Source organism: Nelumbo nucifera, chromosome 3, assembly GCF_055504915.1.
Source record: "Nelumbo nucifera cultivar China Antique chromosome 3, China Antique-T2T, whole genome shotgun sequence".
In the NCBI taxonomy this organism is placed as follows: Eukaryota; Viridiplantae; Streptophyta; class Magnoliopsida; order Proteales; family Nelumbonaceae; genus Nelumbo; species Nelumbo nucifera.
In genome coordinates this window covers 38,769,760-38,783,592 of record NC_142651.1, presented here as the reverse complement: position 1 = coordinate 38,783,592, position 13,833 = coordinate 38,769,760, and the positions used below count along the sequence as shown (strand labels likewise).

The 13,833-nt window shown below is 39.8% G+C and overlaps 1 protein-coding gene across 1 annotated transcript in view; it reads left to right on the top strand.

Annotated features, from left to right (window-relative positions):
* ABCF3 (general control non-repressible 3) overlaps positions 1 to 11,995 on the top strand; it is a 52,587-nt gene extending 40,592 nt beyond the window's left edge. Inside the window, exons 15-18 of the mRNA XM_010268293.3 lie at positions 8,990 to 9,077; positions 9,390 to 9,475; positions 11,409 to 11,471; positions 11,603 to 11,995. Of these exons, the coding sequence (XP_010266595.1) occupies positions 8,990 to 9,077; positions 9,390 to 9,475; positions 11,409 to 11,471; positions 11,603 to 11,728 (363 nt within the window). The 3' untranslated portion in view covers positions 11,729 to 11,995. The remainder of the gene's footprint in view (positions 1 to 8,989; positions 9,078 to 9,389; positions 9,476 to 11,408; positions 11,472 to 11,602) is intronic.
* The last annotated feature ends 1,838 nt before the right edge of the window (positions 11,996 to 13,833 follow it).

Genomic DNA, 13,833 nt, shown 5'->3' with positions numbered 1-13,833 from the left:
CTTTGGAACATTCATATCAAGTATAATGGACCGAGCAGTTTCAAGCAGATGTTGGCTTTTGCATTTAGCCACACTGTTTTGTTGTGGGGTGTAGGAACAAGAAGTTTGATGAATTATTCCATGATGCTCTAAGTATTGCTGGAATGGTGTCGAGGTGTACTCTTTTGCATTATCGGAGCAAAGAATTTTAATATGAACTCCAAATTGATTATGAATTTCAGCATAAAATTTTTGAAAAATAGAGAACAATTCACTGCATTCTTTCATAAGATATAGCCATGTCATCCTTGAAAAGTCATTGACAAAAATTACAAAATACTTATAACCATTGTAGGACACTACTCTATTTGGATCCCAAACATCAGAATGAACTAAAGACACCACTATCAATTCTTGGACTAAAAGAGATTCTATGGTGTTTCCCAAGCTGACACAACTCACAATCCAACGATGAAAGATGACTTAAGGACGAAACCAACAACTTTAGAGCCTTGAGAGATGGATGACCAAGTCTGCAATGCCATTGAAGAGGAGTAAGAGACGATTGAAGTGCTACTAGCGGGCTACCACCATTAAGGTAATACAATTCACTTGCCTCATGCCCTCCACCAATCTTCATCCCCGTCTTGAGATCCTGAAACACACAAGAAGAGGGATAAAAGGTTATAGAACAATTAAGTGACTTGGTTAATCTATTAACAGACATAAGGTTAAATGGGAACTTGGGAACATATAAAATAGATGATAAAGATAAGGAGGTAAGATCAACATCCCCAACATCACAAATGGGAGATGTAGAACCATTAGCAAGAGTAACTGTTTGGGATGTGGAAGACTGAGAAAGAGAAGAAAATACATTTGGAGTCCCAGTCATATGATCTGAGGCTCCAGAGTCAATGATCCAGTGTGAAGGTTTGGAAGCCAAGCAAGCCATACTTGAATGGGCAAGAGTAGTTGTGTTTTGCTGAGAGGATGTCTGAAGGAATTTCTCATATACCTCACGTGGTACACTCACTGTCTCCTTCCCAGAAGCTCCAGTAGATGTGGAGGGAGTCTGATCAGTTTGCTGATTTTCACTAACTGTACCATTGCCACTAGTCACAGCATGGTTAGCCCAAGTGTTGGGGCAGAAATTAACAATGTGCCCCTCTAATCCACAGTATGTGCATTTTCTAGGTGCATTGCTCCTTCCTCTACCACGACCTCCCCCCGACTCTCGACCACCACTACGGCCACCAGAACGATTAAATATAGAACCATCTCGGTTTCTTGGAAACCCACGGCCACCACCTCCACCTTTATTTCCACGATTTCCCCCTCTACTCACCACAAAACCAGATCTGTCCAAGAGAGAAGAAGACTTTGTAGACTCAATAGATATCCAACGGAGACGGGCAAACACTTCTTCAAGTGAGGGAAGAGCTGATCCCCCAATATTTGTTCCCGAACAAGTTCATATTCAGCCTTCAGACCCACTAGGAACCTTGTCACATCAAGTTGCTCTCGCTGTTGTTGCTGAACTTGACATCCAGAGTTAGAGGATGATATACATTAAGCTTGTTGTAAGGCTTATTTAATTGTTACTTTGTAGTTGCTATTAGTAGGCTGACTTCTTAAGATACTGTCAGCTAGTTACTTTTCTTTTTTTTTTTTCTTATTAGTTTGGTTCTAGGGTGTGTCACCAGGGGCATACTTGTAATTTCTATTATTTTTATTAAGTTAATATAAATAGAGAACTGGCGGCAGCCAGTGGTGGTTTTTGTTCTTTTCCTCTCAATCGTATCTCCCTTTTCTTCTCTTTCTCTCTCTCTCGTCTCCCACTCTCCATGAATGATTACATGGTATCAGAGCAAGGTTTTCTGGGCTGTAAAAGACCTTCGATCCCTCCTGTTTTGAACCTGCTTCGTCTTTTCTTCCTTCTTTAAATTCTTGGACGTGGAAGACAGAGAAACCCTAGCAGATTACTGGCGGCACCTCCTGTGGTTTTTTCCTTGGCCGTAATATCAAGGAAACCCTAGTCGGAGAAGGGCGATGCTGATAGAGATTCTCTTCCTTCTCTGTTTGATGCTGTGAAGTCGATTTCAGGTTGGCACCTTCGTACAGGTGCTGGACAGGTGTGTTCTTGTTTTTGTCTTTTTTGGCCAATTCCTTGGTTCTATATATTTGTTTGGATGCTGGACTGTTAGACTGTATGAGTTGCAGTCAGACTGATAGTAATGTCTGCCTTGGCTGTGTTGGACTGATTACTGGGCTGGTTTAATGACTAAACCATCTCAGAGTTGATTTCAGCAGTGTCTTGTTCTCTTCCTCACATCCTAGAAGTAAATTCCTTGAGGGTCGGTATTCTGCTTGTGGCTGTTGTGTAGTTGTGTGGTGTTTGGACTGTTTTCAGCAGTGTCCTATGGCAAATTATGAATCAACTTCATCGGGGGTTACACCGACCCGCAACACAGCTGGTATGGGAGGTGAAAACATGATGTTTCCCATGCCAATTACCCCTTTAAATGGTCTGAACTACCTGGAGTGGGCTAAAAACGTAAAACTCTATGTAACGGCAAGGGGTAAAGCTGGTTACATAAATGGAAGGGTGAAAGAACCCAAGGGTGAGATAGCTGAACATGATAGGTGGGACCAAGAAAACAGTATGGTGATGTCTTGGCTCCTCGCAGCCATGGAACCTGATGTGAAGAACTTTATGTGGGCAAACACCGCTAGTGAGATCTGGGAACAGGCCAAAACTACCTATTCTGAGCAAAGGCATTATGCTAAGGTTTACCAGTTACAAGCTGAATCTTCAACCTGTAAACAGGGAAACCGTAGTTTGTCTTCATATTATTCAGCCCTACCTCCATATGGAAAGAATTGGATCATTATTAGGCTATAGAGTGGAAACATGATGATGATGCTAAGGCCTACAGGAAGCTGGTCTCTCAGCAACGTGTATTTGCCTTCTTGTTGGGACTGAACCCTACATATGGACTGTTGAGGGTTCAGATCTTAGGAAGCAAAGAGTTGCCGTCGGTTCATGAGGTATACTCCCTTGTTCAATCGAAAGAAAGCAGGCGGAGTGTGATGGTTACAGCTGAGGGGGACCGACAAGTTGCTTTGGTTGCAATGAATAATAACTCCACAGGGAAGAAAAGTGACACTAAGAAGACTGATGATAAAGATAAGTTGTTCTGTACCCACTGTCGGCGTTCACGACATACACGTGACACTTGTTGGGACATCCACGAGAAACCCAAGTGGGCAGTGAAGAATCAAGAATAGGGTAAAGGTCAAGGTCAGAAGATGAACACAACAAAGAATGCAGCACATGTGGCAACCCAAGATACTCAGGTTGCCGGTAGTACCCGGGACCACCTTAATAATTCTGACCCCAAGGAAGATATAATGAATTCCTTCAGAGAACACCTGGAATCTTATGGTAGGGCTTTGCGACAAATGGATAGCTCAGTCACTGATACTCCCTCTACTTCATTTGCATCTACTTCAGGTAATACGACTTCTGCATTCCATGTCACTCCCACGGATTCCCCTTGGATCATTGACTCAGGGGCCTCCAACCACATGACCGGTATGCCAAACTTGTTTCAGACTTATAGCCTTTTGTCAGGAAGGGATAGAGTGAGACTTGCAGATGGCTCTTTTTCCTCCATTGCAAGCCAATGATCAATATCTCTTCCCCATGGCCTTAACCTGAATTGTGTATTGCATGTCCCTCAACTTCCTATAAATTTGCTTTCAATTAGTAGTATTACAAGCTTTTTAAATTGTAGTGTAGCCTTTTTTGCTGACTCGTGTTTTTCAGGACCTAACTTCTGGGAGGACGATTAGTAGAGGGAGACTAGTGGATGGTCTCTACATTCTCGACAACAAAGCTGGTCTCTCGGTGTCATCCTCAGAGTCACATAGTCAGTCAAATAAGAGTCAATTTTTTGTGGCATAGTCGTTTAGGTCATGCTTCTTTTGAAATAATAAAGTCTTTGTTTCCGGTTTTATTTAAGTCATGTTCAGTGTCAGAGTTCCAGTGTCAAACGTGTCAGTTGAGCAAACAATGTAGAACAACTTTTCACTCAAGTAATAAAAGATCAAATGTTCCTTTTCATGTTGTGTATTCTGATGTATAGGGACCTACTAATGTAATCTCTGAGGGCGGATATAAGTACTTTATCACATTGATCGATGATTACTCTCGCTATACATGGGTAATTCCTATGCGTAGTAGAGACGAAGTTCCAAAGATTGTTAAAGACTTCAAGAGGATGGTATTTACGCAGTTCCATGTTGAAATACAGATCTTCCAATCCGACAATTCTAAAGAATACTTCCATGGGGAGCTCAATGAGTTCTTTGTCTCCCACGGATCTATTCATAGGAGCTCATGCGCCAGAACACCACAACAAAATGGTGTTGCAGAGAGAAAAAACAGACACCTCCTTGAGGTGGCTTGTGGGATGATGCTACACATGAATGTTCCAAAAAGGTTTTGGGTGGATGCTATACTTGCAACTGCTTATGTTATCAATTGCATGCCCTCCAAAGTGCTGAACTACATGGCCCCTCATCAGTTATTGTACCCTCAGTCTCCTTTATTTTTCATTCCCATGAGTCTTTGGTTGTCGTGCCTTTGTCCATGATTTGTCTCCATCTCGAGGTAAGTTAGACCCTCGGTCCATTCCTTGTATCTTTCTGGGGTATCCCTCCTCTCAAAAAGGGTATCGGTGATTTGATCTCGTTAGTCGTAAGTTTTTTGTGTCTATGGATGTGTCATTCTTTGAGTCTAAGCCATTCTTCCCTGCTTCTCCTCAGGGGGAGAGTAGTAATGTGGAAGAGGAGAAGCAGGTTTAGGTATTTCTTCCTTCTATTCCAGACCTTGCTCCCTTTCGTGTCTTCCAACGTACACGCTATAGAGATCAGCGATGTGATAGAGATGTGGAGCAGCCAAACACTGAGCAACCGACACCGTTAGACTCCCAGGAGGTAAGTCCACTCCCTAACCCTACTCCTACTGTGGATGACCTTGACATTCCTATTGCTCAACGAAAGGGAGTCAGGTCATGCACTACCAAACACCCCATTACCCATTTTGTCTCCTATGATCACATTTCCCCCACATACCGAGCCTTCCTATCTACAGTTGATTGCATCCCTGTTCCCAGAAATGTTGCAGAAGCCTTAAAATGCCCTGAATGGACATATGCCATGAAGGAGGAGATTAATGCTCTTCACAAAAATCAAACTTGGGAATTGGTGGATCTTCCAAAGGGGAAAGACCCCGTGGGGTGTAAATGGGTGTTCATGGTTAAACACAAGGCAGACGGAACAGTTGAAAGGTACAAAGCAAGATTAGTAGCCAAAGGGTACACACAAATATACGGGGTTGACTATAATGAGACTTTTGCTGCAGTAGCTAAGATGAAATCAATTAGGGTTCTCCTGTCCTTAGCTGCTAATCTTGATTGGGAATTGCATCAACTGGACATAAAGAATGCTTTTCTGAATGGTGACTTAGAGGAGGAAGTATACATGGTTTAACCCCCTGGATTTTTTGCAAAGAGATGTGAAAATAAGGTGGGCAAGCTGCGAAAGTCTCTTTATGGCTTAAAACAATCTCCTAGAGCCTGGTTCAATAAGTTTCACATGGCAGTTCAGCAGATGGGCTTCAAACAATGACAGTCTGATCATACACTTTTTGTGAAGAGATGTCAGGAACAGGTTGCTGTATTGATAGTGTATGTGGATGATATCATCATTACAGGAAGTTGGAGTTCAAAGATACAAAAATTGAAACAATTCCTTGCATCTAAATTTGAAGTGAAAGATCTAGGTCCCCTGAAGTATTTCCTTGGGATTGAAGTTGCCCGTTTAGAAAATGGTATCTTTATCTGTCAAAGGAAATACACCCTTGATCTATTACAGGACACAGGCAAATTAGGTGCAAGGCCGACAGATACTCCCATGGATGTTGACCACAAGTTAGGTGGCTGTGATGGTGAACCTCTGAAAGATGTGAAACAGTTCCAAAGGTTAGTTGGAAAGCTGATTTATTTGTCCATGACCCGTCCAGACATTGCCTATTCCGTTGGGGTCCTAAGCCAATTCATGCACTTTCCTAAGAAACCACACATGGAGGCAATAGAGAGAGTTCTTAGGTACTTGAAAAAATATCCTGGAACATGTCTACTATTCAATAAACACAATCACCTAAAGGTGGAAGTCTTTACAGATGCTGATTGGGCAGGTGTTGTGGATGACAGAAAGTCCACAAGTGGGTATTGCACATTTGTGGGAGGAAATCTAGTGACTTGGAAAAGCAAGAAGCAAAGTGTGGTAGCAAGGTCAAGCACTGAAGTTGAATATAGAGCTATGGCACATGGGGTGGCTGATGCCCTTTGGCTAAAGAATCTTCTAGGGGAGTTTGGAGTTGTTATTCATAGTCCTATGTCTCTTTACTGTGACAACAAGGCTGCAATAAACATTGCCAACAACCTTGTCCTACATGAGAGGACCAAGCACATTGAGGTGGACAAACACTTCATAAGGGAAAAATTGGAAAAAAGGGAAATTTGCATCCCTTATGTCAACTCCAAGGAACAACTTGCTGATGTCCTCACAAAGGGGCTTTCATACTCGCGGCACAATGAGTTATGTGACAAGCTGGGCATGATAGACATTTTCAGCCCAACTTGAGGGGGAGTGTTGTAAGTCTTATTTAATTGTTACTTTGTAGTTGTTGTTAGTAGGCTGACTTCTTAAGATACTGTCAGTTAGTTACTTTTCTTTTTTTTCTTATTAGTTTGGTTCTAGGGTATGCCGCCAGGGGCATACTTGTAATTTTTATTCTTTTTATTAAGTTGATATAAATAGAGAACTGGCGGCAGCCAGTGGTGGTTTTTGTTCTTTTCCTCTCAATCGTATCTCCCTTTTCTTCTCTTTCTCTCTCTCTCTCTCGTCTCCCACTCTCCATGAATGATTACAAAGCTCATTTCTGATATTCCTCATGCTTGCATAGTATTTCTCTAAGCTTTAGTTACCTTGCTTTAGATTAAAGTAATCTTGGCACAACTGATATATCCTAGTAGTATTATCTTGGCCGGAGTAAAGTTTCTTAACATGGTCCCAGATTTCTTTAGTTGTATCTAGGAACATAAAATTCACACTGATTTTAGGTTCCATGCCATTCCACAACCAAGCCATGATTTGTGCATCCTCTTGTTCCCAATCACTGAATCCTAGAGAATCAGAGGAGGGTTTCTCCTCTCTCACATGTTTTACCTTTTTCTTGGCTTTTAAAAACACCTTCACAGATTTGGCCCATGGCACATAATTCTCACCATTTAACTTAATAGATGTCATTTGAACATTTAGGTAATCTGGAGAAATCACAACACCTGTTTTATTGTCATTCCCATCTCCAGTTGATGCCATCTTAACTAATTCACCTCACTTCACAAAGAAATCACTGTTATAAACAAGGTATTCACCTTTGACTATTCAGTACAACTCCATGCACCACCGCAAAACCCTAACTCACTTTCAACACCACTGACTTCTTCAAATACACATCACACACCTAATACAAGAGCTGTAATCAATCAGCCATCAAATCAAACACCTGTACTGCACACTACAGAACCAACCTGTACCCGGCTGAACACTACTCCACCCGAACCTGCTCTCTTCGTACCATCGAATAGAGAGCTTCCTACCAATCACCACAAACAACCACTGCACCACAAAGCGGAGGCATGAAGGCCTCCTACAGAGAAAAACGATCACTCCTTTGCAGCCTTTCCTTTAATCTCCCAGTGATTCTTGAGAAATCTGTGAAACCCTAGAGAAAAGGGCGATAAAAAAACTGGGTAAATCAGAAAAAAAAGAGCAGGTCTGAACTTGTTATATTTGCTCTTATACCATGTAAAACAATCTTATTCAGTTCAGAAGAAGAAGAAGAAGAAGAAGAAGAAAGAAAGAAAGAAAGAAAGAAAAGAAGGGTTCGGCAGTAGTGTCAAAGTCTCCCACTCTAGCCGACCCACTTTGTATTTGTAGTAAATGGTTGAGTTACAAGAAAGACAGTATTGTCCCTTATAAGTGATGGGACACATAACTTAAACTTGAATAAAGAAGACCTTTCACTTTCAACTAGATAAGCCAAAAGACCAAAGTACCCCTGTACTGTTGACACTAACAAGCATAAAGTGACCATTCTCATGAGCCAAATCTGCATTTTCACAGTTGTCAGCCCAGCATCTTACCATTGCTCCAAGTAATGGACCCTTGGCATCCTACCATTATGAACTAAAATGGAAATTGTGCTAGTTAGTATTCTACTAGTCAATACAATATCAACCTTTGTAAGACTCAGACCAGACACAACCGGAATGATTGCCAGGTTGTGGGTCAAACGGTTTGACCGTGAGTCACATAATTGCTATATATATAAATATATATATGTTTTATAAATTATATCACGTCTGAACGTGCTGTCTGGGTGGTTAGTTCTTGTTTTTGGCCCCAAATGTCCATGTATTTAACAAGTAACGAATTTGACTCTTCCCATCAACATTTTATGTTTCTGAGCATTTACTGACCTGGGTGGGCCATTGAAACAGGTTGGGGCGTTAAACCCAGCCGGTTTTCAATGGTTCTGCCTGGTTTTGACCGTTCCACTAGTTTTCCAGAAAATTGAAAACCGGGGTTTTAAAAAATTGGAATGGCCTCCCGGGTCTAATGGTCCAACCATCTGGTCTGGTTTGAGTCTAAAACACCACTTAAAAACATGCACATTCTACTTGTTAGTACCCCCGGAACTGGACTACTTTCAAAATGCTGCTCTTAATTCTTTGTCCATTTGTGGAGAGGTTCTAATTGGAGTGGCTTACTCTATTAACTGATGAATATTTTAGCAAGTGATCTTATGTTTGCACGAAACATGAGCAGAGTGATTATTGTATCAGAATTTGTTAAGATAGTTTGGCCCTTGCAGGGAGTGCCAGAGCAGAAGCTCCGAGCTCACTTGGGTTCCTTCGGTGTAACAGGCAATCTTGCTCTTCAACCAATGTATACTTTGTCAGGTACCTAAATCTTGCTCTTCAGCCAATGTATATTGTCAGGTACCTAAATCTTATAATCTTCATGCATGTTAGATGTGCCTGTAGAGTGGAAACTTGCATTAATAACCATGGTTCAAGCTTAAAACGGAGGGAGTTTAATTTAAAATTGATTCAGATGAGTCAGTGTCCAACTTCTTGATTTATTAATCTTACTAAAATCTGAGTTTTGCAATCCAAATTCCATAAGCAAATTCTGTTTGTATAGCGATTCTTTGAACATTGAAATTTTGGGTTCCATAATGACCCTAGTACTGATCTAAAATGTTATTTCAGGTGGTCAGAAAAGCAGAGTTGCATTTGCAAAGATAACTTTCAAAAAACCACATATCATTCTGCTTGATGAGCCATCGAACCATCTTGTGAGTTGTAGCTTGCCTTTCTTGCTGTATTTTGTTGTTTCTCCTTTATTAAAGGATTATGGAACTTGAGACTTGGCTTTTGACTTGGTGCTTATGTCAGTTTTATAGAGCTGATTTCTCAGTACTTTTCCCTAGCAGAAAAGAACTTGATGTTATATAGCTCCTATTTTGTATTTTCCAAACAATTGTCTAGTCTTGGTTTTCCATGAAATGTCATTATCCCTATACCTTAAACTCTTTTTACAGTGCAATTTCATTTCACTAGTTCAAATGTACGAGAATGCAAATTCTGGTTGACTTTTTCTTTGTGTTTTACTTAACTTTACTTCATTCAGGTTTTGTTTTGCTTTGTCTACATTACAATCAGACAGTGAAATCTCAAGCAAGAAAAAAAAAATAATGTACACTCAAATCATTTGCATTCCCATACTTTTGTACTAGTGCAAATGAAATTGCATTGCAAACAAACCAGGCCTTTGGTACTGGACATGATACAGTTCAGGGTTCTTGCAAAGATGAGTGCTAAGAAATGAAGTATGGTTGATTCAACTTCTGACTTGGTTATTCTGTAACCAAAAGTTATCAGTGAGTAACCTCCTATAATTTGAATGGAGATGACATTTGCCATAGATGTATTTACTGTGTTTGTACTGGTACTGGTTGTACCATTTTTGGACAACCTGCATTTATGACCTGGCAGAGATGTATCTTATATTTTGTACTTTTACTGATTATTTCATTTTTGGGAAATACCCAACATAGAGTCCTGCCTGCCCTTTGCACATTATATGTTTTAACTTACACTTGCATTTGTAAATGTTTCTACTGGGTCCAGACGATCCAGTCAAGTGTTGCTATCTAGGAGTTAAGTAGACGAAAAACTGCTCTTGTTTATATGATTTTTTTCATATTGCCTAGATGATTGGTTGGTTGCCATAATGTTATGATTTAGGCGATGCTTGAAAACAGCTGATGTGCTGAAAGAGGATTGCAGAAAAGATTCCTATTAAAGAATGCTCCTTTAGCCATTTGAGTAACTTGTCCTCTAATTATTTTCATTATTATACTTCTAAAACATTTTAACATACACTAACATTACCCCTGGATTTAAGTCCTTTTTAGTTGGAACCTTTTTCAAATTGTACTTTCAGTGCCTACTAATCCAGTTATCAAATACCATATTGGTGTAATCCATTGTTGTCAATGTGTCACCTAGGGACCTTGGAGGTACAGACTTGCAATTAGGGAAACAAAAGAGATTATGTTTATAAAAAAAAATAAAAGAAATTATGAATGAGCTAAGAGCAAGTGTTACATGACTGCCATCATCCTTCTTAGAACAAGCTAGGTTGTATGTGGTTCATTTTCGTTGTATTTTTTTTTTCTTTTTTGGGTGGGCCTGAGATGGTGGAGTGCTTTGTATTCTTGGTATTAGGGGCAAGGTGGGATATGTGCTCCCTTATTTTTGTAGATTTTTGTTTTGAAAATGGTTAATAAAATTTTAAGGTGGCTGCCCCTCGAGTAAAGTTTGGGACTAAAAAAGTGGGTGTCATGATCCGCCAATGGATTTGCAAAAGGGCAGCGAGAAATCAGATGTCCTAAGGGGGGAGGAATGTAATGAATCTTTGAAGAGGTGGTTAACCGAGGCTAGCCACTATGGGGGTTTAGCTGATTTTACGAAGCATATTGTACTAATTACTCTTTTTCATTGTTATTTTAATAAAATTTAGAATAGTTATCAATAATTTTTTGACATGCAATTGTTTTGTTAAATACTTAAATACACGTCTTTGTATTTAGTTGGCACACTTTTTCTGGGTGGAGGGTAGTACACTGTAAAAGCTTCGTGTGGGTTCACACTCTTTGTAAAGTTGTACTCTTGTAAATTAAAATTTTGACTGCTCATTAGATAAGTTTTTATTTCCGTATACAGGATTTGGATGCTGTAGAAGCACTCATTCAAGGTCTGGTTCTCTTCCAAGGCGGTGTACTCATGGTATTATGCTTTTGCTTTATATATTCACCCCTTCTATTGTTTTGTTACTTTGTCTAACCATTGGGAAAAAAGTGTACATTCATTCTGTTCATTTTTACACCCTTCACTAAGATTTAGTTTCCCCTTTCCAGGTTAGCCACGATGAGCATTTAATATCCGAGAGTGTGGAAGAACTGTGGGTAGTATCACAAGGCAAGGTCGCACCGTTCAAAGGGAATTTCCATGATTACAAGAAGCTACTCAAGTCCTCGTCTTAGGCTAAAGGTATTTGGATTTTCTCTGTTAACAATCACGGTGTCATTGTTGCAAAGTTGTTGCTCATGGGCTACGTGGAACAGCAATGCATAATATAGCTGGGCCCTGTTATTGTACACGAGGAAAATTTTCATTGGGATATTTTGGAGTTTTATAGGACTAAAACAAAATATATAATATGTAAATTTAATAGTAATAGGATTGTAAAATCAAGTTGCACTTGATATTGGAAACGAAGAGATAATTTAATGTGATTTTTCTTGGTACAATGGTTCAATGATGCATAACTAGGGAGAGATTGTGGGGAATATTGCCCATAGAATTAGAGCAGCAGGATGAGCAAAATGTAAGGGTGTATTCAGATTATGTGATAGATGAGTATAATTTGGATCAAAAGGAAATTTCTATAAAATAGTTGCAAGGCCAACTATGTTGTATGGAGTAGAGTTGGGTGGTAAAAAAAATGACTGGCAGAAGTGCGAATGATAGATGAGTGGAAGTAAGGTTCAAAGTATTGATATTGGCCGATACGTAGCATTCCGGGACCCCTCTGATATGCCCCTGTAGTGGGTGTATCGGGGGTCTGACCGGTTCAAGGGGTGGAGGAGCCCTAAACTGCCCCCCTGAATCGGTTTCAGAAAAAAATAGAAAAAATAGTATCGATTTGCCCGATACGCCCCTACCAGCGTATCAGACGTATCAATATTTTGAACCTTAACTAAAAGTATAGGATCAGAAGTGTAATCAAAGTAACCTAAGAACAGCTCTAATAGGTTATAAAATGATAGGAAGTAGATTAAGATGGTTTGGAAATGCAGATAGAAGGTCATTAACAATACCCGTGAGAAATGATTTGTTTCAAGTTGAAGAGATTGGAAGGGCTAGAGGTAGACCAAAAAGGGCATTGATGGTAGGAAGAAATGATTTAAGCATCAATAATTTAACTATGGCTATGACATTAAACAGAAATGGCATGATTCGTGCAGCTAAGCCTGTATGGTTGGAATAAGGCTGGAATGATATTTTTTGGGATTTACTCCTCACACTGATCTCACAGCCACATCCTACTGTAACATCTCCCATGAATATAACATCCAAATATGAGAGATATTCCGGACTGAGGAGCACTTTGGGAGGATCAGATCCCAACTCCTGATGCACAAATTGCTTTTTTACAAAACATAAACAAGAAAGGTATGCCTGCACATTCTTGCCAAATTTAAACTTGATTGTAAATGCAATTAACAATTTAGACAAAACAAAAAATATTGAGGCCCTGTTAACTTTTGGTTAGTTGGGTAAGGTAGTTATGTAGATAAGTTTTTTCTGGGAAACACTTACCCGGGTAAGTGCATTTACTCATTTCTTTAATTTCTCATTTAAATAAGGTAATGACCATTTTAACCATAAAAATTTATTATTAAAAGGGGTATTTTTGTCTTATTTAAGTGTTAGCAACTTCCCCCTAGGTGGGAAGGTTATTTACCCACCTAGGAGGGTAAGTGATACTTAGGAAAATAAACTTTCCCTAGTCCCCACATAAATCTGAAAAAAAGAATATGAGATTCTTAGTCAATGGGAACTAAAATCCCATTGACCAACTTTCCCCCTTTCAAAATACAAAAAAAAGAACACCCCCTTATAGTTTATTGAAGGTTAGAAGCTCTTACTCTTTCTCATTCTTGCTTTGCCTCCTTGAGAGAGGAACCAGAAACTATCTCAAGTCTCAACTATCTACGCATCTTGAGGACCTCTGAACCTCCGGTAACTATTAAAGGCTGTTATAATGTAGCTGTCGACAGTCTACCCACGTAATCGCTTGAAGCATAACCTTCGTTGACGAGAGAGAACCCAGAATATATGGATGCTGTTTAAAATTTAAAATTTTGGTAGATTTAGAAAGGTCGCAGTAGGATGTGAGGGGAAGGGAGTTAGAGCTACGAACATAAGAACATAAATGATTCCATATCTCATTCATAAAAATGGATCCTATACGCTTTCAGATATAAAAATAATGATTTCAGCGAGTGGAGGGACCCCATTTAGATGAGGGTCGCGATTCTAACTTCTCAGGTGAATTTATTATACATATTTGCAAGGCTGATGA